Consider the following 25,876-nt stretch of genomic DNA (forward strand, 5'->3'; position numbering starts at 1 on the left):
TCTTGTGAAGACCGTGAAATGAAGAGATAAAAGGGAGGACAAAAGCGGAAAATAAGTCTCTCCCATTGGAACACTTACGACTTGATGATGGTAGTTTCGAGCAAACCATGCGCGCTAGACGTAGGTAGCTGACTCCTCAATTAGATCCGTTAATTTTTGATAGGCATCTTGAGGAAAGTATTCTTCGCTCCAGCAGACCGTCGATAAATCCCCTTAAGGCAAGGTTGGATGGTAATCTCGATGCTCTCTTTCTCGCTCCTTCACACGCATTCGATCTGACCATACCAACGAGCCCTTAGGTCAGGACTTTTGGTGTGGTTACCAACTGCTTGAGGTTTGGGAACAACAGAGTCAGCGGTGAGACCCATCCGGGCCCAAGTTCGTAGAATAACCATCGCGTAACTTCGACTGTTTAAATGACTTCGCGCGATAGTCAAGCACTTCCTATACCTCATCGCAGTATTGCCCTCTATCTTCACTTTATGATGCAATTCTGTCTTGGGTCACTGTATAAGACTTGCATCTATGAACTGAGCAGGTGGAAGGAGTAGTGGAACCCGCAGCGGATGTTTACGCTAAATGCCATCACAAAGTGGAGAATATTGAAGGCCAGACACCTTCCAATGTCAATTACTCTCGATCTACATGTTACCCTCAATGAATCCGTGGATATCTATGCTGCAGTAACTTATTACCCTCCTCGCTTTATAGGCTGACAATGTTAATGTGCTATCGTCCTACAAAGCATCGGCAGTACTCAACCCCTCGGACCTTGCGCATGAAACCTCGCTGTCACCATGCGACTTAGCTATACATTCCTAAAGACCTGAACTCCATAATACCGCCAGAGTCCATCCAATTATGCAGCCAACACTGAATCCAGGACTTCCTGTCCCTGAAGTCGAATTCAGAAATGAACCGCGAAAGCTATCTCACCGTGCTCTTTCTCAAGAATGACCTTAAGACCTGCCTTCTCCCTGGCCTGAACCCGACCCGCTAACTTTTGATCCTCGGCCTCTGTGTATCCCCTTCGGAAGGAAACACGAATCCTGGGCCCTGGTGGACGGGGACCTATAGATATTTTACGCTCCTCGAGATCCTTCACGATGACCAAAAATTTCAGGGCCGGGAAGTTTGCAGATGTTCGAGGTATGGTACCATAAGCAATGCGCTCGTAGTAGCGGCGCGGGACCTTGATCGATTCAACAACCATCTTTTGAGCTGGGAGGCGACGGCGAAGCCAGCGCTGGACCAGATTGGCCTCTTGAAAGACGAATGTATTCTCTGAGTAAACGAGGGTTGCGGCCTCAGCATATATCTGGCGGCAAGTTTGAAGAAGGCCGAAGGCGTACTGCTGGACAATGGAAGTATACTTGGTAGGGATTTTCATATAGATATGGCCAGCGTCGCCACCTATAAGTTCGATATCTGGGCCACTAAGAGCGAAGCGGAAGATCTTGGCTCGTATCTCAGCAGGAAGACAAAGGATAGGCGAGTTTGTGGAGTTGGATATCGCACTGTTTCATGAGTTTAGGGTGTGCACATCTGTAAGTAGAGGTGGAACTAACATTTTGACCATATCTCTAGGGGTCTTCATGCTTACAAGACCGTTCTTCAGCAGGTAAACGCGATTACGTTTTCCATTCTCACTCGTCGAGTATGGGATACACGTCTCCCGTCCCTTGGCGTTGGATTTGCTGTGTCGAACAAGAGGCATTGTGTTCCCGAATTGGGGTGGTCGTGGTTGGTGCTAAAAGTCGCGTGATGCTATGGTGGAACTATGCGGTCAATATATTCGCCACATTGCCGGCACTTCGTTTGTCGCGGAACCACGTGATTCGGTTATGTAATTTCACCTAGGCATCCTTATGTACCTGGCTAATGAAAGACATGGGAGAAATTCGGGCTCTAGAACTTGACCCTTCATCACCTGGTTGGCACATGCCGGCGGCACTGCCATACCAAAACTACAACCAATGCCTCACAAACCTTCCCCCCGCATAGTATCTATTGCTAAAATCATACTTTATCCAGTGAATGGTTGGAAATAGCATCCTTATTTCAACTAGACGTGTATGTGACGACACGCAGAGACGAAATATTCCGAAGGGCCGGTTTTTGGCTCCTTCCAGGGCTGTACGCTTTCTTCACTAGGTGCCTAGTTCATATTTACCACACGGTGGCAGCTAGTTGAATCCTATATAACCCCCGTTTTCTGAAGTCCAACACTGTGCCCACCCTACGACATCAAATATGGAAATCTACCGTCCGAGCTGGTTTCGCCCCTAGAAGCTCCCTCAGCCAGTCGGTGGCGGTTTTGAGACTTTGAGGCGGACTCTATAAGGCCCCCAAGATCCACACTCGGTCGTTTGTCCTGTTCTCATTCCAGGCCGCCAGTTTCTCCCAACACCGCGCGTGATCATGTCTTTCCGCGGGTGCCGCTGCGCGAGAGGACAGGTTCATGGAGACTAGGAAGGACGATATATGCACGGGACAAACAAGAGCTGTGGCAGGATTTCTCGCCCTAGTGTTGAGCGCCTGGCCAATAGTCTCATGAGTTTTGAAGGTACCCCTTGCTGGCTAATAGCGACGCGAGCTGATTTACATATCTAATAGAACTGAAAAGCCGCTAATAATTGCAGTACTCCTCGTAATTCCGTCAACTCAACTCTTCTCCGCCTTCTAGCTGAGATTCGAATGATGATACGGAACTATGCATTCGGTGGCCTCAACAACAAAATTATGTATGTGCCTTGGGAAGGAGAGTAGGGGGTGGGCAGGCGACCCTCCGGTTAGGCAACAGAAAACCGCTATTCTTGGTATTCATCGTTATCGTGTAGAGCAGCTCTAGAAAATTCATTTTCTTTCCAGTTTATTATGGCGTGAATCATCATATATTCCTCCTTGAGGAGACTAAATTAAATGGTGTCTAAACGTTTCCCAGTCATAACCAAGTCCAACCAAATAAACTATTACACTACGAAATTCTTAAAATCCAGGCAGAATAAATACTAATAACAGCCGATGGGGGCCAAACCAATTTGATCTTGCTAATTTATTGCATATTGCTACCTAAACTGGGACATGTCTGAGGTAATTTGGGGCAGGGAATATGCAGCTTATTAACCTTCTATCTTACACTGCAAGAGGTTTCACAAATAAAATGTACCCTCTTTATGGTCCACGTCTTGTGATAACATGCCGTAACTGAGGCTTAGTACAGTGTCAGTAGCTTCCAGGTATCAAATCCTCACAATTCTACACCTATATAATCCCAGGCGTATCGCAAGTTACCGGGACTTAGATCAAAGGGAGAATGGTGAAGGAAACCGTGTTCGTTCTTCTCTTGGCCCTTGTCTTACTTTCCACAATGTTCAGAACACATGGGCCGTATAAAATATTAAAACTAGCCGGAGCAGTCACTTTACGTTTCTTTGTGTGCGCTTCGTGGAACAACTTAGTATGTTGCGGATGAGTCGGAATGTACCGAAGTCCTCCTGTCGATGGAAGTGATCAAACATGCGGTGCGTTTCCGGGTGGTAATTGATTACCCTATCCTCAGTGGAATTGAGAAGGTGTTGAGTTCACGGCTTGAGCACACCAGGAGCTGGTGAGTCGCACACGATGTGTTCAGGTTGTCGCGAAGGCGACCCTTCCCCTTGCTTCTTTTTATTGGTCTTTTAGGTTTAGTCTCTATGACAGGTTGCAGTCCATGCGCGATATCTCGTCATGACTGATTGCTGCAAAATGTAAGCTAGTGAAGTCAAGCACTAACTAATGATATTCTTAGAGATGCAAATAACATATCTATACTACCTACTTCTGTCTTTGTTGCACACCGATCCACCTGTCAAGAGGAACGTCCTTAGAGATAGTTCGCTGAAGAGCTTATCCTTTCTGATAACTCTGTGCCTGTCGTAGAGGAAGGGTGGTCATCACTCTGGAGATAGCCGGGCACAGTTTACCTGGCGCGAACTCATGAACTGTTGTGGGCGGCTGCTGAAAAAATTTCAAAGTAAATGCGGGGAATTTTCGGGGTTGCTTGCGGGTCGCGCTCCGCTACTCTGAAAAGGGCTAGCAGTACCAAGCTGGAGGCGAGAATAAGCGAAGGAGTTTCACGGTGCGGTGAAAAATCTCGCTTGCAATGGTGAAAATTTAATTGAGTCTTATATATACTTCATTATTTTCAAGTCCTCCATAATCAAACAAGTCGCTTTAGCTCACTTGGGAGAGCGCCAGACTGAAGCAATCCGCCTCACAGCGGCAAACTTCGGTTCTACCGAACGAAATCTGGAGGTACTGTGTTCGATCCACAGAAGCGACACAACAATTTCTTTTTTGGACGACTCTTGTCTTTTTTGGGCTAGGAAGGAAGCTTTTTAGCCGATCGATGTCCCTTGTCATTATCTCATTTTTTTTTGCCTGCGATTGAAGATAGACAATTACGGCGGACTGTTAACAGGTGAAAGGACATCTATGCAGTCTTTCTGTACAAAATGCTGAATATAGCCTTTTGTTACTACAAGGTAGCTATATCTAGCATCTTAAATAGAAATTCTACATAGTTATAGAAGTGCAGGTGGTTAATTCTGTGGTTCTGATGGTGCCAATAAGTTTTGTTCTTTCGCCTGTTAATAGTCCGCCGTAGACAATGGCATTACCCCTTTCCTGTAGGCACGTGAATGAGCCACCTGGCGCTGATTTCTGCAAGTGACATTTATCAAGAGATGATAGCGCTAGCTATATTTTCTATTTATCAGTCCTTAAATGCGTCTCCTGTCTGGCCCAGACTACTCGCGTCTATACGACATGGGCCCCTCCTTGCTGAGTGAAACGTTATTGCACACATTGCTCCCAACGTTAAAAACTTGCTTCAATAGTACCGGTATGGATGGATAGGGTTAGTTAGGTTGACGCGCGTGTTGCTAAGGCTGTGGTGCGTGTTCTTCTTGTAAGGTAAGATGAGATGCATGGAGGAGTCTACGAGCAATGGCATGCGTTACGAGTGGGAGAATATAATCGAGGCCTGAATGAAGAAGTCATGTGGCTTGACATTACTCATAAGTCGGAGCAGGTGTGCAATTGGTAGCCTATCTGAATATTAGGTAGGCTACAAGGGCTAATGATCACGAATAGCATTTCACCTTTACTGTGAAAGGTGGTTCTAACTCGCATTACCATGTGCTTCCACTCAATTAAAGCTCCTTCCACTCCCGGATTTAAAGCTAGATTTCACCGAACTCAAGTCTCACTTTGCTTGGTCTCGTGTTTGATTAGAGTTGGAATGCTTGTTACCCCGATATATTTCCTGCCCTGAATATCCCTGAGGCCAGCTTTGTTTCACTTTCCTACCTGACACCTCTACTTCTTTAATCGACATCGTTTAAGATGGTATCAGGAAAGGAATCGATGTCAAGAAGCTGTCCGTAAGCGCAAAGCACCAAATCTCCTGATCCAACCTCTCTTAAAAGAACCCGCGCCGTCACTGGGATCGAATATGATTATGATGGCTTTCTGAGCATGGTGGTGGATACGTTCGACTTTCTGGTTGAGAAGGAGATAGCCCTTCATAACATACACTCCCTTCTGTTGGAGTGAAGAGCCAATGCAGCTGTAGGGCGAAGCGTAAACCGACCGAGCCCCACTCCTTTATTTTGCCAGCAAATCCAGGCCCCCATTTGGGAGTTTAAATTCAGCAGCACAGCTATGAACATCACCATCCAAGGCAATTCCACATTACATCACATCACCAATACCGAAAATCTAAAACTCGATAGAATCAGAACAGTAGTAAATTACCTATTCACCAGACTCGACACCAAGTCCAAGTCCAACTATCTAGATTTACATTCACTCCATTTCAATCCATTTCATCCTCATTCCTCGTCCTTCATCCCTCAGTCTCACTTTCACCCTCCACCCTCATCCCCACAAGAGCACAGCTCACAGCTACGTGGGTGCCTAAGCTACCTATTACAACTACAACGTTCACCTCCGCCCTCACTTTCACTTTCACCAGCACTACAGCAGTAGACATTACTAAGATCCGACCACATTAGACCAGCACAGAAAGAAAGGAAAAGAGAAGAGAGAAATGCAGCCGCTAGATGCAGCGCAGAAGGTGAGTGGTATCAAAACACAAAGAAAAGAAAAGAGGCTACTTCCACTCTTTAAAATGGTAGGTGAGGCTGCGGAGAGCCGAAGTCCTTCACCTACATAGACACAATGGAGCCACCTTTAAGCCACCCCTTCCATTCTTCATCTAGCACAGCGTCCGCCTCTGCATCCGCATCCGCATCCGTAGGTTTTCCTCCCATATCCCCACCACGCCTGCTATGAAAACTCCTCCACATCCGTTGATGCTGAACGCTTGGTTGATATCCAGGCCAGCCACCTCGCCGCAATATGACAGGAGCAAACATAAGTAAAAGAAGGATCCTCTCGCTACCCCATGCTCTCGCAAAACCATGCATCTAAAAGAGTGCATCGAAGGGTAATAAAATTGCCCCATAGCTGCAATCGAGCAGCAAGCAGCCAGATAAAAACGCCCGGCCATGCTGGATTGGCAATTCGCAGTTCCAAAAAGAAGAAAATAAAAAGGGTGGCCGTAATATACACAGGCACATACAAGGATCGACTCGAATCGAAAGGGGTTTATGGTAAACAAGAAAGCAGGAAAATGGCCAGGGCCAGGGCCAGGGCCAGGGCCGGCTTGGTATAAAACTCCCCGAAAGCAAACGCCGTCCAGTCCCGCGTGCTCCCAGAATCTTTTCGTTTTGGTGTCCATGTTCTTCACCGAATTCATAGGCATAGGCGTAGGCATAGGATGCAGGGAGGTGGCAAAGGCAATTAAAGGGCATGGATAACTTACTTGCTCAGAAACGTAGCTTTGTACAAGGTTGAGTGGTCATCTTCCACTCTCAAATGCCTCTCTTCTCTCTCAAATCGCCGGTGTTCGGTTTCCGCGAAGAGTAGCGAAGAGTTCTGAAGGTGGCACTCGACTCACGTTGACGGACCGATCAGGATATGACATCTGCATCGGAGTGTAACCTTTGCTCCTCTTGCGGTACGATTCGATTAAGATACCAGCGACGATTAAGAGGAAGGTAATAGCGAGAGCGATGGCAAGAGAGATGAGGACGACGTAGATGACCAACAAGTGCTTCTCTGTATCTTTCGTTAGAATTGAAATAATTAGTAGGAAGAACTAACTTACTTTGTTGCTTGAAGAAGGATTGAGGGTTCTCAACGAATACTTGTGATAAGCTACCAGGTGTGTTCTGAGAAGTCGTTGATAGGAGGAATGGTTGCAGAGTGGTGCCATTGAAAAGCACACCAGATGCGGTACCGAAATTGGTGATGTTGACTTGTCCAAGGATCAGAAGATCTTGTCCCTGGTCAATGACATCCGATTTTCCATGCTGTTTATCCAACGAAAGGACCTGAATACCTCGGATGGTGGTGCCCGAGCCAAATAGGTTTGGGACAGGATGCCATTTCTTGTCATTACCAAATCGCTGGAGGAAAGCTGAACCGTTGCTGGCTTGGCCGGTAGCCCAGATTTCAGTCGCGTCGCTGGTGGCGGGACAAATTGCAGTAACTGGACCTGGAAGATCTCGGGCTCCATCGTACTCTTGAAACGTGCTCTTCGAAGAGTCATACATGAGAATCTTTGTCTGGTTGTTGCCTGATGTCAGATTGCCTGCCACGAGGAGTTTCGTGTCCGTAACCCAGGCCATGGACGAGATGGAGCCCCCGAGGTCACCACCGGGCGAGACCCACTGGTTGCGATCGGTATTCCAGATACAAAGGGCTTGGCAGCTCAGGTCGCCAGCTGAATTGAAATTTCCTCCAACGAAAACGTCCCTGGACTTTGGCCTAGCAGCGATGGTGTTGACGGTGACATTTGTTCCTCTGAGACTTGGTGGCTGCGTACTAACGTAGTTGTTGCTTGAAAGGTCGAAGGCTAAAAGTCCACCGATCCCCTTGTTGTTAACGGTCCCAGAAATGGCCCCACCAGCAAACAGGATGTTGTTGACCACTGCCAAAGACAGGAAAGTAGAATCCGAACTAATCTCCTCATGCAGACCGGTGATCTTATTCGAGTCTTTTCCATCAATGATAAGTAGGCTGGTGATATTTTTGCCGTCAGAGTCGGTTGCCTTGAAATGGCCGGCGAGAATGGTTTTATTCATATTGTTGTTGGTTCCCTTGTAGAAAGTTGCAGCGATGACTCCGGTCTGATTCTGTCCATTGGTCGTTGCCCGCTTCTGAAGAGATCCTTGGGACGATTGCTGAGGTTGAATGGCTACGGGGAACTGTTCCAGCGATAAGGGGTTTCCAGATTCCAAAGCCACCGCACCGCTTGCACCCAACGCTTGGGAGTTAATCGAACCACCAAACAGCGGGTCAGATCCAGGAACTTCAGTAAAAGCAGTTAAGGCACCCTCAATTGAGATGGTACCGACATTGAGGTTGTGCAACCAATTCGATCGGGAGGGCACCCAAATCGCAAAATTCTGTGCAGCAAACGAGGCATTGCTTCCAAATTGGTTGACTTGAGAAAAGACGCCACTGATTCCTAGAACGGTTTCGGGACGATTGCCAGTAATGTTCAGAGGAAACGGAACGATGTACATGACTACACCATTGACGCCAGCACCGAGAGCCTGCCATTTGTTGTCGCTTGTCGAGAAGGCCGCAATGCCCTGAAGCCCGGGTGTCTTGTTGTCCTGAGTCTTCGTAAAATTGCCTCCGACATACATCGTGGTACCATTCAAGAACATGGTGAGAACTTCGCTGTCGAGCCCATTTTCGGGAAGGCCGGTTGCCTTCGTCGCGTCCTTTTGGATAGAGAAGATGTTGTTCAGTCCATTACCGGAGAAATTACCACCCACAAACAAAGAGCTATTATCCGTAACAACCGAGTTAACAATGGCCTGGTCCCTGGGAGTTAAACTAGCTCCAGCAGAATCGATCACCGACTCCCGGAAGTTAATATTAACGTCCTGCTTGCTGGGATCGTATTCAAAGATACCATTCAGGTTTCCGGATGCCGCCGTAAGAAGTTCAAAACGGACTCTTTGTGCCACGATTGTTATTGGGCCAGTTTGACCGGCCATCGGAGTCAGTGTAACCGAAGGGCGAAAGCTATCCGTAGAATCGACGAAACCCCTGTAGACTTCATCATATTTATCGAAATTGTTGGTCTGAAACAGCTCAGTAGTACGAGGTCCGTCCGCAGACGAGGTTGTCTGGGAGTAAGTCCCCGTAATATTCACCCTCCCGCGGTTTCCGCAAGTGCCGTCGCCGACACAGCCCGGTGTGAAAACAGTGACTGAATAGTTTCCGGATTGTCTTATGTCGGGCGTGAAAATGACCTGCGCAGCACTTTGATTGACAGGATTCCCTTGGAGGACGGCGCTGAGGTAGTTCGCGTTACTTTGGTGGGATGGTGTGGTCTGCCATGGACCCGTGGCGGTTGACTTCGCCCCCACGCTCACACCATCACAGGCTGGCTCGTTGAAGTTACTGATCGCGAAGGAGAAGATTTCTGCACGAATTAGTCTGATGTCAGAACACTAAGAGGACGTGCTCACCATTCTGGAATAGCTCGATACCGCTGAGGCCGCCACCTTTCCCATAAAAACCAGAAATGTCAAGCCTGAAGGAATTCATGCCCACAGTGTTGACGAAGTGGAAATCCTGAGCCGTGACGTTGTTTTCGGGTAGGGGACATCGGGCATCGCAGAATTTTTGTGTCCCAGACGTTGGGTCGATGTAGGAGAAATTCATAATGCCTCCGTCCGGCAACGCAGTGAATCGCCATTCGCGTGTTCCGCGACCTTCAAACTTCGTGTTGTACAGCCGGAGTTTCGACGGTTCAAATCCGAAGGCAAATTCGGCCTTCCAGAAGCCAGGCGTGTTATCCGCCAAAAGCCATGTATTATTGCTGGTGCCATCGGTTGTGCCAGTCTTGCAGACAATACTGCTTGGATCGGTAAAACCTGGAGTGCCAGAGCTGGTCTGAGCCGAGATGCTTGCGGATCCAATTGGTATGACTTGTGTGTTGTTCTCCTTCGGCGCAGTCGAATTACCAAGCCCATTAAATTTTCCTCCAAATATTATGTTCCCATTGAGTTTTGTGATAGAGTTGACGGGGCCATTGAAGCCAGAGAAGGGCATGTTTGTCCATTGGGTAGTCCAGACGATGGCATTGCTTGCACCGCCGCCGGTGAAAGAGCCGCCGATGTAGACTCGCCCGGCGTCCGGGTCGCAGAAGAGAGCATTGACAGTGCCATTCAAGCCCGTTAAGGGATAGACCTGGCCACTGGTCACATTGAGCCATGCGATGCCGCCAGGCGTGTGTGTCTCTCCAACGCTCGTGAAGTTTCCTCCAAAGACGATCCCCTGCAGCGTGCCGTTCGCTTGGAAGGCGCACATTGCCTTGATGTCAGCATCGGTATTGTTGAGGGGGGCGAATACCCCATTGGGAAACCGCGAAAGGAGGGCACCATTAGATCCGGCAGACTTTTCGCTCTGGCCTTCAAACTGGTAGAGAGATATTGAGTCGAAGTTGCCGGCGAAGGCAACGCGACCGAGGCCGTCAAGGTTGAGATTAGGCGAGGGTATCGATGTGAAGCTGAATGCGCTCGCAGATGGGAGGATGTGTGATGACGCGAGTAGTAGACATGAGAGTGCGAGCTTGCCGGCCCTGAAGCACAGCGATGAGGAGAGGTCCCTCATGGCCGAGGCCGGGCGACAATTGTGCGTGTGCGAAAAAATGTGTCGGAGAAGGAAAAAGAGTGTGAAGTGTGTTGACGGTCAACAGGAGGTGGCCACCACAGACATGACCCTCAGGATCGGCGTTCCGTGGGTGCTGGCAGCAGGCACACAGCAGGGCACTTGAGCGTGGAGGCCCTGGAAGGTGTGGTTGCGCTCCCGATTGGCGTTCGACGGCAGAAGGAGGTGCCGGCGGTTTGTCAAGCGGGCTGGCTTGGCTTGCCTGAATTCCGGGTGGATGATGGCTGCAACGGCTGAGTCTGAAACGAGCGACTGGAGTGAGGAAAAGGCTTATTGAAAACGAGAGAAAGCACTCGCGATGGCGGCTGCGAGGGTGTTGTCGAGGTGCAGCAAGCCTGACGTTCGTTGAAGGGGTGAGACTCTGAGCGCGGCCGCTGGGGTGTGCTGCTTCGGGTCGGTGAAAGCGGTCGATTGAGATGAAGCGCAAGGTCCGTCGCCGCAGGAACCCAATGGCACGCGTTCTGGAAAGGCTGTAATCTCCTGCCGCAGCACTAGAAAGCTTGTTTCTTCACGTGACAGCTGTGAACTGGGAACAATTTGATGGCAGTCGTTTGACGCCTCAACACAATCCAGATATCGCAAGGACAATCGCCGTTTGCTTGAAAAGGAGAGCTCTGTACTTCAACGCGAGCGACGCGGCCGCGCTGGTCGATTGACCACCACCAACATCCCCTCTCCCCATCCGAGATCCACACAAACACCCCAGTCGGCCCTCCCGCGGCCAATTAATTTCAGAAAGCGCACAAGAGCGCGACATCGTGGCTGGAGTGATACCATGGCCATGACGATGCGAGGAGATGCTTGCTGGTTTGCGACGACCGACCACTTGCAGCTGATTCCATCATCGCGACCTCATCTTCGCCTCCGGCAAGCTGCGCGATCTGCAGTGCCATCAGCATGGCAGTGACGAAGCCTCTCTTGAAATTCAAATCACCCATGCACAAGCAACAGCCCACAACACCCACTTCCCAAGACTGCCTCGACAGGTCAGACCCAACGACAACAATTTGATCAGGCCGACCGTCACACACTCACATGCTCTCCAACCGCTATCCCGAAAATCTTCAATTGCGAGACTCTCTCTGTTTTGCCTGAGTGACTTAGTCTCCAATGCGCCTTAACCTCCTCAAACCCTCACGCTTTCACCAGCAGCCTCAACCTCCCCTCCGTTCCCAATAAAGTCGTCTCCAAGCCTTCACATGCTCAAACTGTGTCTGAATTACAATTTCGCACGCCTTGCATCATCGCCCTCCTTAACGCTCGCTCCTGTATAACAGTACAACCCCCCTCTTAAGATCTTCGCCCAACCTCTTGCCCACCTATCCCTTCACCACTTGCACGGTGTCGACAGATGTCATCCGCAAGGATCCCATCCACACCATCCCGTCATGCCTCCTCGCACGCAACCCCTGCTGATGGGCGTTTCACAAGCCCCCCTGCTCACTCTCTGACGCGACCATCGACCAGCACAACTCCTCGGACAAGACCCCATCGTAACCTGAGACCAACACACACTCTCTCTGAATTTTCATTCGTCGAAATGTCTAAATCCAGGGCCTGAGGTCTCGGCTGCTCATTCAGTGGTACGACGTGCAGACGTCGGTAGATGTTTACGAATCCTCGAATCAATCTTGTACGGATTCGGGAGTTTAAGCTTCCAAATTTGGCGCTCGTGTGCACTCATCATTTTGTGAAATAACCGAGCGAGACTGTCAGCACGTCGCACAATGTCACGGGTAGCTCCCGATCACACCCAGCCAGACGAGAAGGAACGTATTGTCACCAGATTCCGATCCGCCATGTTTGGAAAATATCAGGCTGGAGCCAATTTCTCTCTGGCAGAAATGCTAATAATAAATATGAAGGCAAGCGAGAGTTGAGACAGAAACAATCAATGAATGGATGAACCCTGATGATCGAACCCAGGTCCACGTACCATCACTCCAGTCCCCATATAAAATTACCCAAAAACGACAGACAGAAGCATGGACATGAAGATTGGAGAGAGAGAGGGAGAGGGAAGTTAAACATTAAGTACTATCTGCGAATAGATATCTATCCAGGTCTTGAAACGAGGTCATAGGCTTATCCCGGAGTTGCCGCGTCTTTCTCTAGTCTATCTCTTTCGGATCGTTATGAGAGCGCTGTGATGATGCAGCGATGCGATGCGGGATGGGATGAAGTATGAAATCCATAAGTCCAAGCCCATTCACCATCTAAAAAACGCCACGCTAATACAGTCCAAAATAAGAGTAGGGATCACCATCCATATCTATGCGTTGTGTTGTGTTGTGTTTGGTGGTTGTACAATACCAGTGCGGAGTGTATGTCTCAAGCTTCAGCCTTCGCCTCATTCTCCACATCCTTTGACCTCCTCTTCTCCTTGTACCCCTGCTCAGTCTCCAACGCCCGATCCAACGAATACGCCTTCGTGAACAAACTCGCAGCCAAAGCTACGGCAGCCAGAACAGTCATGACAATCCAGATGTACTTCAACGCATCAGTGTAGCTGACGCGGAGCTGGTGCTTCATGTCGCCTTCAGGTAGACTCTTGATGATCTGGACGAGTCCCGCGGCATCTTTGGAGTATTCGGCGGCCTTGTCGGCGAGTAGTGGGAATGTAAGTAGCTTCTTCTTCATCTGATTTTGGAAGATGACGCCGCCGATGGCGACGCCGAGGGTCTGGCCAAAGGCTCGGAGGAAGGAGAAGATGTTGGAGGCGTAGGCTTGGTCGGCGCTCACGGCGGCGGCTTGAACAGTGATAGCCATGGCAGGGAAGAGGATGCCGGTGCCTAGGCCACCGACAAGATTGAGAAATATCCATTGAACAGTTGTTGTGTCAGTCTTCAACAAAACGAGAAGACCCATGCCGAAGGTGGTGAAGAACCAACCTGACCAGATCGCCCATCGATATTTTCCAGTAGATGCAATGGTAGCGCCGACAACCTGGAGACTAGTTAGTGCCAATGTATTCTACTTTTGGGAGAGTATTGAATGTACCATGGCAGCTGGGGCTACAGTAAAGGTTTGAGGGAAAAGAGCTATGCCGGAGAGGATTGGCGAGAATCCCTTTACTGCCTCGTAGTAGAGAGGTAGGTAGTAAAGCACACTCCAGAGAATGATGCCGTGGATGACGGTTTCGAGATAGGTAACGGCAGCAGTCGTGTTCTTGAAGACACTAGTCCTAATGAGAGGTTCCGGTGCAAAGTACTCCTGATGAATGACAAATGCAACCAGACCAGCTGCAGAGACGAGCAGGGGAACCAACGTGCGCCAGCTATCCCAAGGGTATTGGACGCCGCCCCATGTAATGGGAATCAAGAAGCCCGTCGTAGATCCAAGAAATAAGACCATGCCGATCCAATCCACTCGTCGAAGCTTTGAGAGGAGGGAGCTCGTTTTATAGTTTAGCTGTAGGAAGAAAGTGATCATGATACCTCCAATGCCGATGAAAGGAAGATTGATCCAGAAGATCCATCGCCAGGAGACGTTCTGGGAGAAGCCACCACCCTAAGACATTCTTAGATACCAAGAGCCAGAGGAGAGACGATATACTTACCAATAAAGGCCCTGCAACAGTTCCAATAGCCCACATTCCAGAAATCATAGAGAACCACTTTCCCCGCTCTCTCAACGGGACCATATCAGTGACCACAATCTCCGTCAAGGCGATAATGCCACCACCACCAATACCTTGAATGCTCCTTGCAACCAGAATGACGGTGAAATTATTAGCTATGGCTGCGACAATGGACCCTACAAGGAACAAGACCAGACTCAGGTAGATCAAAGGCTTTCGACCGAATATGTGAGAGAACGAGCCAAGCACTGGTTGGAACACTGTTGAAGTGAGAAGAAACGAAGTCCCTGACCAAAAAGCCTCGATGGCTGAGCCCTTGAGCAATTTTGCCATAATCTATGCGCAATCAGAAAGTACCCTAAAGTCAAGTTGTTGAGATGCATACCGGAAGAGCTACAGATATAGATGTAGCGTCAAGAGCCGCCATCAGAGTGATGACGGAGAGTGAAGCGAACGCAGCCACAAACCGCCATCCTGGATTGAAGGCTGACTCCGATGAGTCCTGCGAATTTTCTGATATCGATGGAATATTCTGTTCAGAAGAGGCGTCTAATTTCAGGTCCGACTCGGGCAAGTTTAGTTTGGACTCGTCGATGGCATCCGCCAAAGACTGAGACGAAGGGGCAGCCATTGGGCTGAGCAACGTTGTGTGAGTGAGGTTAATGAACAAGATAGAACGTTGAAAGGGTTGAAGAGGAGCAAAGAGTTGATGATTGCTTTTGGGAAGCTTCTAAGATCTGGTTCTGGTGGGATGGGAGCCGAAGTGATATGGCAGAAGCCTAGATATAGATCCAGCTCGACGCGAAGGAAGAGGAAAGATCCCTAGCCACACTGGGTACTCGGGACAATACATTACGCCTACGAAAGCCATTCCCTCAAGAGTCGGAATCTGGGTTGTTTGGTTGTGGGTCATGGCTTTGCGAGATCGGTACGGCCGCACTTTCAGCCCTGCCCTCTCTGTCGGAGCGGATGTTAAATTCACAAGATCAATCACGGTCGTGACTAAACCGAGAAGGGGAAAGCGACGCCTCATGCAGAGATTACGACAGACGCGAACGGGACGGAGTAACTCTGAAGAGGGCTACACTCGCGAGTTTACGGGAGGGCTTCGGTCACTCGGTGTTCTGCCCATGAAAAGCGGCGCAAAATTACACCGTGTGGCTGCCAAGGCACGTCTCAAATTCGGCCGCACTCCTACTTTATGAATAATCCATCAAATGGAGAGACGGCATAACGTTGGAAAGCTTAGTATGTGCCGTTTTTTGTGCGTGCGAAAGCGGTGCATTTTGATATTATGTAGCCTAGAGACATGGAGTCGCCGTCTGGAAGCGGTGGATGGAGCCCTCCTTCGGATCTCCGGGTCAGCCTGCCAAACACGGCCAACACGTACACTTCCCACTACTGATAGACGCATCGACCGCACAACACTTACCGACTCCTTCCAGCCCTATCTCATTACTCGGGTTTCTCTTCTAAAACATCTCAAGACTGCACTTCCCTTTTCCATCAAACGCTCATCTTCGAGTGCGATGGATGCCTCGGGCATCATCGACAAGGGACCGACTCTAAGTCCCGCTGATGGATCACGCTTCCTTGTTGATTCTACTTACATTGCCAGCACGCTTAAGATTTCTGCGTAAGCTTTCGTTGGCTACTGGAGATGCTACCGATTAATCATGATGGAATTTCCGTAGTTACCTTCCCCATTCCCTGACGAACAGCCTCCGAGCTGTTGCACTGAGGAAACTTCAGTAGGAAATTGTCTGCATGCGGAAGCAAACGTTCGTCCCGGAAGGGGACAGCAAATTCATCTAGTCTTTGTTCTCTCGCTCAAGGATTCTCCTACCATGGAAGTTTTGTCTCAATGCGCAAGCCTCCTACCCCTTTTCTTTGTTGGAATTCTTCTAGAAAGACTTAATATGGTGACATATTTGGTCCCGTCGACCACCTTCTGTTCGCAATTACAAGGGCATGAACCGAAGCAGACGGAGCCATTTGCATTCGCCATTTAGGCAAGCCAATTCTTCTTCAACATCGCTGGCTGGAATGGAAAAGCCTATTCGCTCTTTTAAGTCTTTCGTCAAGAACGTACCGCCGATTCGCATCAACAACAGGGCTTTGCCACAAAATCCATCAGCTGACAAAGATCCTTCGCCACTGCCATCAACTACCCACCCTGTCCTAGCTAGACCAACTTCAAGTCAGCAATCTCGACTGTTGCCCATATATGAGAGTGAGCCTGACCTGGGGCCTCCGCGAACCACTCCAAAATCGTCTCTACCATCTCTGCCGTTGCCAAGTGTCAAAGTCAATGAAGTAGAATTCCCTCGACACCCTCCACCTACTCAAGCTTCATGCCCCGGCCCAAACCGCAATGTAAAACGAAACCCATGGACGGAGTCGTCGGTCGGTTCCAACTTGTCTCAGCGGTCCCACGAGAAAACCCACGGTACTTCAGGTAGCAATCCATCAAATAGACTTCAAGAATCCCCTAATATCCCCCGCAAAGAGCCTGCTGGGCAAGGCTCTAAGCATGACCGAACTGTCCGGCAGTATCTAAAGGGCAAAGAGCGTCGAGCGCTAAACAAGGGAAGCCCACTAGCGGAAGACAGCTTGGGGGGCCAAGACATGGACGATAGGGCCAGGCAACTGAGATGTTTTCAAGGCTACCACGAGCTATTCATCGACCCATACCAAGGACTCAGTGTATCTCAAGAGGAGGTGTTGAGAAAGGGACCACCTCACCTTGGTAGCCCTAGTGTGCTAGAAGGCCAAAGATTATATGTAAAGCAACACCGCCACAATCATCGGTTAGTTCCTCGACCTTTATCTTGGCAGTCGTCTTCTGCGGGCTCCAATCCCCGTAGAGATTCCCTAAATGAGAATCGAAAACCACTTCTACACAGCGAAGCGTCCCCCGAAGTGAATAAGGAGAAAAATCACCGGCGCTCATGGGTTCCTGAACGTCTGAGCTTTGGGGTTAGACGAGACAGGTCTTACTCTACCTCAACGATTCAGTCGGCAGAAAGTCATGGTAGCAAAGGCACGAACAAAGAATCGCAAATTCCAGAAAGCCAAGTCGAAAAATTGCTCAAGCAGCATCCCCGGTTTTTCGAATTTTATCTCCGATGGAAGCTACCTATCAAGAAGAGCGCAAAAAGAAAGGAACAGACAGAGCCTCCTAATTGTGCAGCTACTCCTCAATTGTTGGAGCCGCTAATTCGTCTGCCAAGAGGATTTGTGATTGTTAGAGCGTTTCCATCGCCTGCGCCCAAGTCAAAACCACCGGGGTCAAGAAGCACCATAGCTATTTCATTTGGTACTGGAGGTGCATCTGACAACGTAACATCTCCTACGTCGCCAAATCCAATTACACCAGAGCATCACTCTTCATTAACCAGTTCCAAGAAGAATCAACGTGCACCCCGAGAACCCGAAGGCGAGCAGTCCACACTAACAGCCGTCATTTATGCCGAAGTTGCATCCCAGTCTCAGCATTCTCGCGGCTCAGAGCATTCAGCAGCACAGGAGTCGTCATCAAGCCCCAAGTCAATGGTGTCTTGGCGTAAATTCCGCGGAGATGAGAATGACAGGGACGAGAACAAACCAGGCTTCATCAAGAAAGCGCGAGAGGCACGAAGAAAACATAACCAACAAATCCGACAAGACAAACTGAAGAAAATCATTCAAGTCCTCGGCCCCACGGATCCAAGCGTCGTCGCAGGCTACGTAAAAAGCCCGGAATCAGCAATCGGGGGTGATAGCAGAATGTTGGGATATTTGGTTAGAAATGAGATGGCATGAATCCAGGCCAGAATTACCTTCCTATATAGCTAGAGTGAGGACTTTGCAATTGTTTTGATAGAAGGCTCTCTAAATTTGAGGTAGAAATATACTTAAACGATCATCCGCCATGCCCGCGCCCCAATCTTCTTGATCATCTGCCCGCCTCATCCCGGGAAATCCCTTGAGCTAGCCAGGGCTCCAAAGGTTGTTGGTATCACGGTTTCCCCTATCAGTCCTTAGCGTTACACAGACAATGCCCCTCGTGGCACTGATGCAATAGCGGGGAACCTGCGCTGCTCCAGCTGCGTCGTGCAGACAAATGCTTGACATCCACCCCCCCCCCCCCCCCCCCAAAACTTCCGTTGCAAAACACATCACATAGAGTACACATTTCTGCAACGCTCTCCTAGAAACGCTCGGCACACTCGCCACCGTTGCAATGGGCGACGTCCCCGAACTCACCCACGAACTCTCGAGTTTGAAGATCCCCGATGCGAAGACGATTGAAATATCACCCCACCTGAGCTTGCAGCCCCCACTTTCTCGACGAGGACGCGGGCCGGGCCTGATTTTAGTGCTCAACCACTATGCATTGCTTGAGAAGAGCAAAAGCAGTCTTGATCCACCACCATTGCTGAAATGGGCTGAGGAGGGATTTGCAGTCGCGCAAGTTTTGGTGCCTGGAAAGCCGGATGAATTTCCTCTGCAACAGGCGGTTGATGAGCTGAGGAAGTTGGAAGGATGCGAGGAGGGCGGGTTTGGGTTGATATGTAAATGATTGGATTTTCTTTGCTTCCTTCCACTTCTATGTTTACGCGTCCCGTTTTCTATTCTTTCCTTGTTCGTTGTTGTAAGAGACCATTAGTATCAGATTTGCGACTTGGAATCCCTAATTCGGAAAAAAATCATGGTTGGATACCCACTAACCATCCTCCCAGCATACCTCCGCAGACTCCCCTTTTATATTGAAGAACCCGCCTGTCTCTGCCCAGACATCAAAGCCATAATATCCTACTCTTTTAAACCCTTCCGCTCCATCGACCCCTCCCACAATACCCTTCCAGCTCAACTCCTCCACATCTCCGGCAAACCAGCGCCTCGACGCGAGTCTATTTCTGTGGTACCCGACGATGAAGTGACCTCCAGCCAACCTTGTGAATCCCAAGGCGAAGTCAAGCAATTTCGCTACGTCGATGCGAATGAGGGGTTGTGGATGCTTCCGGCCGATGAGAGCTATCACGCGAGTTCAGCGAATCTATCGCATTCGCGTAGTTTGTCATTCCTCAAGCCCTTGTTGGGGGGCCCTTACTTCAACCTCGAAGCTATCTGGGATGAGCATTGTAGGTTTGAGTTTGTGGAGCGAGATGTTGAGAAAACCATGGCAACCATGGTCGCAGAACCATATGTCAACCATATCCCTACAATGACGTGAGTTCCTTTCGCTCCTTCCAAGTCCCAACGGCCTTTGGTTTTAGGTCTATATGTTTGTCTATCTGTCTTGTATAAGAGAGAAAATGAGATACGCTAGAAAGGAAAGGGTGAAGTACCTGCCGATGCTGATTACCGTTTCCCAGAGGTGGAATTGGCAAAGACCGCCTAACAGCCTTCTACACTCACCACTTCATATTCTCAAACCCAGCCGATACAAAACTCGAACTCGTATCCCGGACAGTAGGTATCGACCGCGTTATCGATGAATTTGTGTTTAAATGCACGCATAATCGCGTAATTGATTGGCTGTAAGTCTTGCCTACTCTCCACCCCCCATCCTTACTTTGCCTTTCCCTACTTCAAAGAACTTCCTTCACCTCCACATCTTTTTCATTTCTCTGTTCCCAATCTAATCACACTCCTCACCTACCTGTCCTATATCGCACCCTCTGATTCGCCCCATCAATCCCTCCCCCCAATCCACTATCCACTCCTTTCAAACAACCACAATTAATCCCTCCCCCCATAGTCTCCCATCCATCCCCCCAACCAACCTTCCCCTGGCCATCCCCTTCACATCCATCATCAACATCCGCGGCGACCGCCTCTACCACGAGCATATTTCCTGGGACCAAGCCACCGTGCTCTTCCAACTTGGGCTGCTACCACCCTGGCTCAAGTTTCCGTATCCCATTAACGGGAAACCCGCGCCAGAGGGGAAAAGATATGAAGTGAAGACGCCGAGTGCGGGGAAGGAGACGGCTGAGAAGTTGGTGGAGGCATGTGGGAGCGTGGGAAGTAATCGGTTGATTGTGGAGGGGGAGGGGGAGGGGGGAAGGTGGAGGGAGGTTGATGAGTGAGGCAGAGATTGGGGCTGAGGGGTTGGGAGGGAAGATTGGTGGTAGGAAAAAGGGGATTAGGGGAGTAGGGATATGGCAAAAGTATGCATATACGGAGGATTTTGCGCTTAGGCGATTTTGTTCTCAGGGCTGTTTATTGGGTATTCGTGCGGTAGAATAGGTAGTCTGCATGAGCGAGCAAGCGACTAGGAGACATTGATTGAGTTGGTTTGAAAGTGGTCGAGTTGGGTTTACCCCTGCACTACATTGCACCGTATACGCACATAGATTACATCTGCATGTCCTCTATATGTAACATTGTTCGAGCTGATATCCAGTCCTAGATGACGAGGAAGAGGACTGGATCATGGGAAGGTCGGTAGAACCTGAGGGAATACTTTACATTCATCTAGCTACTCATTGCTTACACATTTACGGTTTTGCTGAATCTTGGAAAACCATTGGTATTCGAGGTGGATGAAGACTTAAGAACTTGCTTGCCATACCACCCTCCTCCTCCCTAACCCCTCCCAAAAACCCCCGCACCCCCTAACCCCTCCCTCTCGCCCCTAAAAACCCACTCATCGCCCCCTACCTTCCCCAGACCCTCTTTCTGCTTTCCCGCTCCTAGCTCCCCCCACCTCATCAACAAATTCCCATCAACCATGCCTCTCATCCCCCCTCCACCCCCAAGCTCCCCTTCCACGGCCCTCCAAGAGCGCGGATTAAGACCGGCAGGACTCTCGAGGTTCGCCGCAAGGAAAGTGGCCAGGCCAGATAAGCGACGGTACGAGGATTCGCTGAGGGGGGTTATGAGGGCCAGGGTTCCAGACTGGGTTGTTTCCAGGATTTGTTGGAAAGGGGTAGATGAGGACGAGGGAGAGGGGGAAGTGTCCATCACGTCGCTGTCGAGGGAGGGGGCAGGGAAGTCGGAGGTTGAAGGGAGGGAGATGCGGGATTGGAGGAGTGTCATTGTTGTTGGGAAATGGCCTGTGTGGAAAGTGGATTTTTGGAGGAGGCGAAGGCCCCCCATTGATTTGGGGTCTGGGAGATTTCGGTTAGCATAGTATTTCGTTTTCGTGGGAGGGGGACGCTTACTGTCAGGATTGTACTCTAGGATTTGTAGATTCATGTCCGCATCAGCGATAATGAAATGCAGTGTCTTCTCAAATGGCAAGAATTCGGCAGCGAGGACTTCTTGGTGTGTACGGCTTCGGCCAAAGAGCATCATCTTGTACGGCTCTTCCTGTTAACCTCATTAGGCTTCTTTGGGTCCATGTCCGATATATGGAGAGGGCGACTTACCGTATATCCCGTTAACCAAAGCCCTTTATAAACATCCCCCATCAACAGCATACCCGTCTCCCCCAGTGACTTCAACAACGTAACATGACACTGCATATCCATAAACGCCACCGGCAGCAAAGTGCCATCCTCTTTCAACCCCCGCACCATGCATTTCTGCCCCTGAGCCATGATCATAAACCCCTGGGTTCCAAGACTTGAAATCGCAGAAACGGCACCTCTCACTTCATCTTTGACAATAAGCCGCAGTTTCTTGTTTGTCTCGGGTCGACCGGGCTCTGGGACAACGGTGATAACTTCAAAGATGCGTATGCAGCCCTTTGTAGCCAGATCTTCGCCACGCGTGATGGCTGTACCAACTGCAACCAGCGGTTTGCGCTCGTGTGTTGATTCTGAGATTTCGAGATTCAGCGTCTTGACGCAGAGGATTCTCTCTTGCGGGTCCATGATGTGAGTGTCGATAATCGACCATGTTTGAGCATCGAATACCTTGAGGACACCTTGTTCAACATGTGGCTTGAACGTGATATCCTCCCTAGCCCACTCGCTATGAGACGTATCTTCCGGAAGAGTAAATTCATGCAGCTCCCCTGTTCCCATGACGTATACACCCCTTGGGTGGTACGACATTGCATAGATATCCGATCCCATAGGAAATCTGCGCGCAGCCCATCCCAAATGTCCGTAGTGAGTTTGAGGTGGTAGTTGGGAGATACGGAGCGTATCGTCAACGTCAATATACGCGAATCCTCTCTCACAACCCACAGTATGAAATCGGGTAAGCCCCTTGACAGCTTTGCTGCTGAGCGAAATGACTCTTGGAGCGCTTGACGACTCTTTCAGAATAAAGGATGGCGATGCACCTCGCCGGAATACGGTGCTGTATCCATTCACATTGTCCAAAGCAACCATTGTGTTTTCTTGTCCGACATCTTCCGCATCCAGGGCTGGTTCTTCGGTATATCTAGGAAGATGCGGTTGCGGAAGTTTGATCCATCTCAAATTCTTGGTCCAGGGATCCGAGTTGGCTCGTGATGGGTAATGGAAGGCTTTGTAGATGACAAGGTCATCGGTCGACGTCCGAACCACTAAGTGAGGCGATTTCGACGTCTGATCACCCAAATCCGCTGCCAGGATTTCCGTGAGGGTTGCTTTTGCCGAAGAGCGTCGGGTGGAGTACTCAGCTGTTAAGAGAGGAGGAAGGAACCCCAAACCTTCGGCGACAAATGCAGGTGTTTCCAGGTCAGACATTGCGAACACTTGCAGACCTCCTTCGAAAGTCAATAAAAACGCGAAAACTTCTGAAAAGGAAGACAATTTAAAGAGCGAGGCGGAAAGCCATTTGGTTGAGGACAGTCCGCTGCACTCGACGTCCTCCAACTCTCCACTTCCGGTCGCCTTGAATAGCTTCACGCTTGAGTCGTCACGTAAGACCAACAGGTATGGGTCTGCGAAGCTTGCGTTGATGATTCGTAGCTCGGCACCGTTCTCCTCATCTTCCATCTGAAGAATCAACTCCATGTTAAGTTCTGAGTCGTACGTTCGCACTTCACTCTGCATGACTTGCACGACCTTTGTTCCCCCGGCGAGGACGCCCACGTTCATAGTAGATCCATCTTCACGCTCAAAATCACCCTTGGCACTCTCTTTGAGTTCATTGCCATTCACTTCATAGACAACGGTGTCTTCATTGCCGTTGGAGCCGGCTTTGCAAACGACGAGGTATTCATCGTATTCGGCATCAGACGCCAAGTTGCCTTCAGTATCCTGCCCAATATCCATGATCATTCCTTTAGGTGCCTGTTTCTTAGCGTGTACAGTCCAGAGTCCTCGAACGGAGGCTAATGTCGACTCTGCTAGATTTGTCGGAATCAAGTCACGGTTGAGTACAGTAACACCACCAGCGCTGCCTTGCCCAGTAGAGACGAGGAGGTCACCTGTGATATGAGGTTGTGTTGAAGGCTGCTCACTCGCCGAGTGAACAATGACATCCTTTATCGGAGCAAGGCTCGGCAAGACGTCATGTATTCGGAAGGTATAACTCCCAGGAGCGGTAGGATCAGCGGCCACGGCAGTAATCCTCCTGACAGTGCTCGTTGTGTCATTATAGAGATCGTCATCTAGGTCATCCATCTCTTCCTCATCTTCATCAAGTGACATATCTGCATCCTCTGTAGGAATGTCAGCCTGCGACCGCTTCCTTCCAAACTGGCCACCTTTACTCGTCCATCCTAGCAGAACCGAATCAGCATCCTCACTCCCAACAAATATCCTGCCGCGACCGAGATTTGTGGCACACGACGCCCTGCAACTCAGTACATGGCCACCATGATGCTCAGCAACCGGTTGAAGGGTTATGCCTGACACATTCCGCCCATCCAAAGTAAAAGTCAGGGTGACTAGCCTGCCGTTATTCAAGACGATGAGAACGTCACCAGTGTCTTGGGAAAGAAGCTCAATCATGCAGCCTTCGAGTCGCAATGCCAGATCTGATTGATCTGTTAGAGGAAACGCGGTGCAAGTTTTCGAGAACTCGTTGACAGCCACTCCATTTGTCTTTCCGGCCTGGTCGACGTGGATGATTTCGTTAGCACCAACCAGAAGCGCGCCACCGATGGGTAGAGGGAGCGGAACCACTCTGGAAATGTCGTATGGGAGACCGGTAACAGATAGTAGAGTGGTAGAAGCCTTCTGCTCGAGATCGAGAGTGAAGACGGTGTAGGTGAGGATGTCTTTTCGTTCAGTGAGCAATGAAGGCGCAGTCTCGCGCGACGATGCAACGATGCCAAACGTGGGCTCACGATATTCGTACAGGAAGGCCAAGTGGACAGGATTGGTCAGAGCAGGGTCAAGAAGAGTCAATGGCAGCACAAATGAAGAGTGATAGGGCGTCTTGTGCACTTCTTCGCCATTGGCACCGTTTGCATGGTCATATTTGTCTTCCCGCATGCCATCTACATCCGAACCATAGTCGTCCTCGGCCAGATGGCGCTCTCTGAAGGGCAGAATGGCCAAATTGCGGGTGCCAAACTTGAGGGCAGCGCACCTACTGCTGGGATCTGCTGTCAAGAAGTTATATGTATCTTTCAGCTCTGCATCCCATGGCGCTCCAGAGAGTTCTGGCTTTTCATAGTAGTGTATTGATATCGTCTGGAGAGAGTATGTCTCTGGGTCCCACTCCACTAGGCTGAGTTTGGCATCCCGAAATGCAATCAACAACGCCTCCGCCCCGGACTTTGTGCCCAGCACCTTGACGCGTGCAAGTGACGTGACGGTGCCGGCAAGCGGGAAGTCGCCGACAAGAACAAGCCTTGCCGTGTGCTCAGTGCGATGGAAGGGCACGTCTGCGACCTCGGAGTTGAAGACCGGGGACACATTAGTTGCTTCCCCATCACCGGCGACAGAGACCTCGGTGACGGTAGACTTGAGTTCGAAGATCTGAAGGAGGGAATTCTTTACAACGATCAGATTGTTGGCTTTCGGGGCGAGGAAGGGGAGGTGAAGGGCGTGGCTGACGGCCGTCGGCGGGGCCACTTCAGTGTAGCACTGCATTGAGGAGGAGATTAGATGCTGGGTCGCCGCTGCTCATGTCGGGAAGGGTGTAGGAGGGGCAGGCGCAGTGGAATCGTGAAAGCAAAGTTTCGGTGTGGCTTCTGCGACGCGATCAAAGAGCTCGAAGTCGCGCCAAGCCGCTATTGGGAGCTTGGGCCATGTTCGGTCGATCGCCGCTCCCAATCCTGTTCTCCACCGTCGTCATCCTGCGGCGGGAGGCCTGCTTGGACAAACACACCACCATAAATTCACCACCTCTCCTCTCTTCCGCGTGTGTTCAAGGATTCGATCTCGTGGATTGACTGTAAGTGTCTGGCCTTCTTCTAGTCTGGCCTTCTTCTAACCACCGCAGCCTTTTACTGACCTTGTTAGATCTCCCCTCCCCTCCAGCTCTTTGTCCGCCAGGTCCTCCCCCCTGCCTTCCTCCTTCCTCCCCCAGCTCCTGCCCCCTCTTCCCCAGTTCCTAAATTGTTAACTGGTTTAAATCTATTGCCTACTAACCTACTACCGCACAGACTTAGAAAAACAAGAATCAACACCAGTTACCTGCAACCTCCCCCCCCCCCCCCCCCCCCCCCCC

At 50.1% G+C, this 25,876-nt stretch overlaps 8 protein-coding genes across 8 annotated transcripts; 4 read left to right on the forward strand and 4 right to left on the reverse strand.

Annotated features, from left to right (window-relative positions):
* Positions 1–634: 634 nt before the first annotated feature.
* BDR25DRAFT_99113 (uncharacterized protein) lies at positions 635–1,727 on the reverse strand. Its single transcript, XM_033699352.1, has 2 exons — positions 1,569–1,727; positions 635–1,517 (listed from the first exon to the last, which is right to left on the reverse strand). The coding sequence occupies exons 1-2, from the start codon at positions 1,715–1,717 to the stop codon at positions 908–910; spliced, it is 759 nt and encodes a 252-aa protein (XP_033540888.1). The 5' UTR covers positions 1,718–1,727; the 3' UTR covers positions 635–907.
* Positions 1,728–3,163: 1,436 nt separating this feature from the next.
* BDR25DRAFT_361972 (uncharacterized protein) lies at positions 3,164–4,383 on the forward strand (the record flags this gene model as incomplete). The annotated part of the gene is made up of 8 exons (XM_033696518.1): positions 3,164–3,179; positions 3,233–3,390; positions 3,462–3,610; positions 3,635–3,675; positions 3,710–3,749; positions 3,856–3,874; positions 3,922–4,048; positions 4,106–4,383. The coding sequence occupies 8 exons, from the start codon at positions 3,164–3,166 to the stop codon at positions 4,381–4,383; spliced, it is 828 nt and encodes a 275-aa protein (XP_033540889.1).
* Positions 4,384–4,600: 217 nt separating this feature from the next.
* On the forward strand, positions 4,601–6,409 carry BDR25DRAFT_361973 (uncharacterized protein; the record flags this gene model as incomplete). Its single annotated transcript, XM_033696519.1, has 15 exons — positions 4,601–4,644; positions 4,688–4,710; positions 4,790–4,885; positions 4,962–5,074; positions 5,137–5,181; positions 5,226–5,265; positions 5,329–5,337; positions 5,389–5,422; positions 5,472–5,594; positions 5,640–5,900; positions 5,936–6,029; positions 6,065–6,121; positions 6,183–6,203; positions 6,267–6,272; positions 6,305–6,409. 15 exons carry the CDS (start codon positions 4,601–4,603, stop codon positions 6,407–6,409), a joined length of 1,071 nt encoding a protein of 356 aa, XP_033540890.1.
* Positions 6,410–6,706: 297 nt separating this feature from the next.
* On the reverse strand, positions 6,707–10,909 carry BDR25DRAFT_99126 (uncharacterized protein). Its single transcript, XM_033699353.1, has 3 exons — positions 9,600–10,909; positions 7,217–9,553; positions 6,707–7,167 (listed from the first exon to the last, which is right to left on the reverse strand). Exons 1-3 carry the CDS (start codon positions 10,744–10,746, stop codon positions 6,941–6,943), a joined length of 3,711 nt encoding a protein of 1,236 aa, XP_033540891.1. The 5' UTR covers positions 10,747–10,909; the 3' UTR covers positions 6,707–6,940.
* A 1,908-nt stretch (positions 10,910–12,817) lies between these two features.
* Positions 12,818–15,314, reverse strand: BDR25DRAFT_307373 (MFS general substrate transporter). The gene is made up of 4 exons (XM_033690827.1): positions 14,769–15,314; positions 14,363–14,719; positions 13,804–14,313; positions 12,818–13,749 (listed from the first exon to the last, which is right to left on the reverse strand). The coding sequence occupies exons 1-4, from the start codon at positions 15,012–15,014 to the stop codon at positions 13,135–13,137; spliced, it is 1,728 nt and encodes a 575-aa protein (XP_033540892.1). The 5' UTR covers positions 15,015–15,314; the 3' UTR covers positions 12,818–13,134.
* Positions 15,315–16,189: 875 nt separating this feature from the next.
* BDR25DRAFT_99143 (uncharacterized protein) lies at positions 16,190–18,295 on the forward strand. The gene has a single exon (XM_033699354.1). It carries the CDS (start codon positions 16,355–16,357, stop codon positions 18,185–18,187), a length of 1,833 nt encoding a protein of 610 aa, XP_033540893.1. The 5' UTR covers positions 16,190–16,354; the 3' UTR covers positions 18,188–18,295.
* A 224-nt stretch (positions 18,296–18,519) lies between these two features.
* On the forward strand, positions 18,520–20,460 carry BDR25DRAFT_297112 (uncharacterized protein; the record flags this gene model as incomplete). Its single annotated transcript, XM_033688980.1, has 4 exons — positions 18,520–18,939; positions 19,108–19,597; positions 19,744–19,908; positions 20,130–20,460. Exons 1-4 carry the CDS (start codon positions 18,609–18,611, stop codon positions 20,458–20,460), a joined length of 1,317 nt encoding a protein of 438 aa, XP_033540894.1. The 5' UTR covers positions 18,520–18,608.
* Positions 20,461–20,503: 43 nt separating this feature from the next.
* Positions 20,504–25,359, reverse strand: BDR25DRAFT_346874 (protein CFT1). The gene is made up of 4 exons (XM_033694197.1): positions 21,745–25,359; positions 21,538–21,685; positions 21,035–21,483; positions 20,504–20,836 (listed from the first exon to the last, which is right to left on the reverse strand). The coding sequence occupies exons 1-4, from the start codon at positions 25,294–25,296 to the stop codon at positions 20,780–20,782; spliced, it is 4,206 nt and encodes a 1,401-aa protein (XP_033540895.1). The 5' UTR covers positions 25,297–25,359; the 3' UTR covers positions 20,504–20,779.
* Positions 25,360–25,876: the final 517 nt, after the last annotated feature.

Source organism: Lindgomyces ingoldianus, assembly GCF_010093535.1.
Source record: "Lindgomyces ingoldianus strain ATCC 200398 unplaced genomic scaffold BDR25scaffold_49, whole genome shotgun sequence".
Lineage (NCBI taxonomy): Eukaryota > Fungi > Ascomycota > Dothideomycetes > Pleosporales > Lindgomycetaceae > Lindgomyces > Lindgomyces ingoldianus.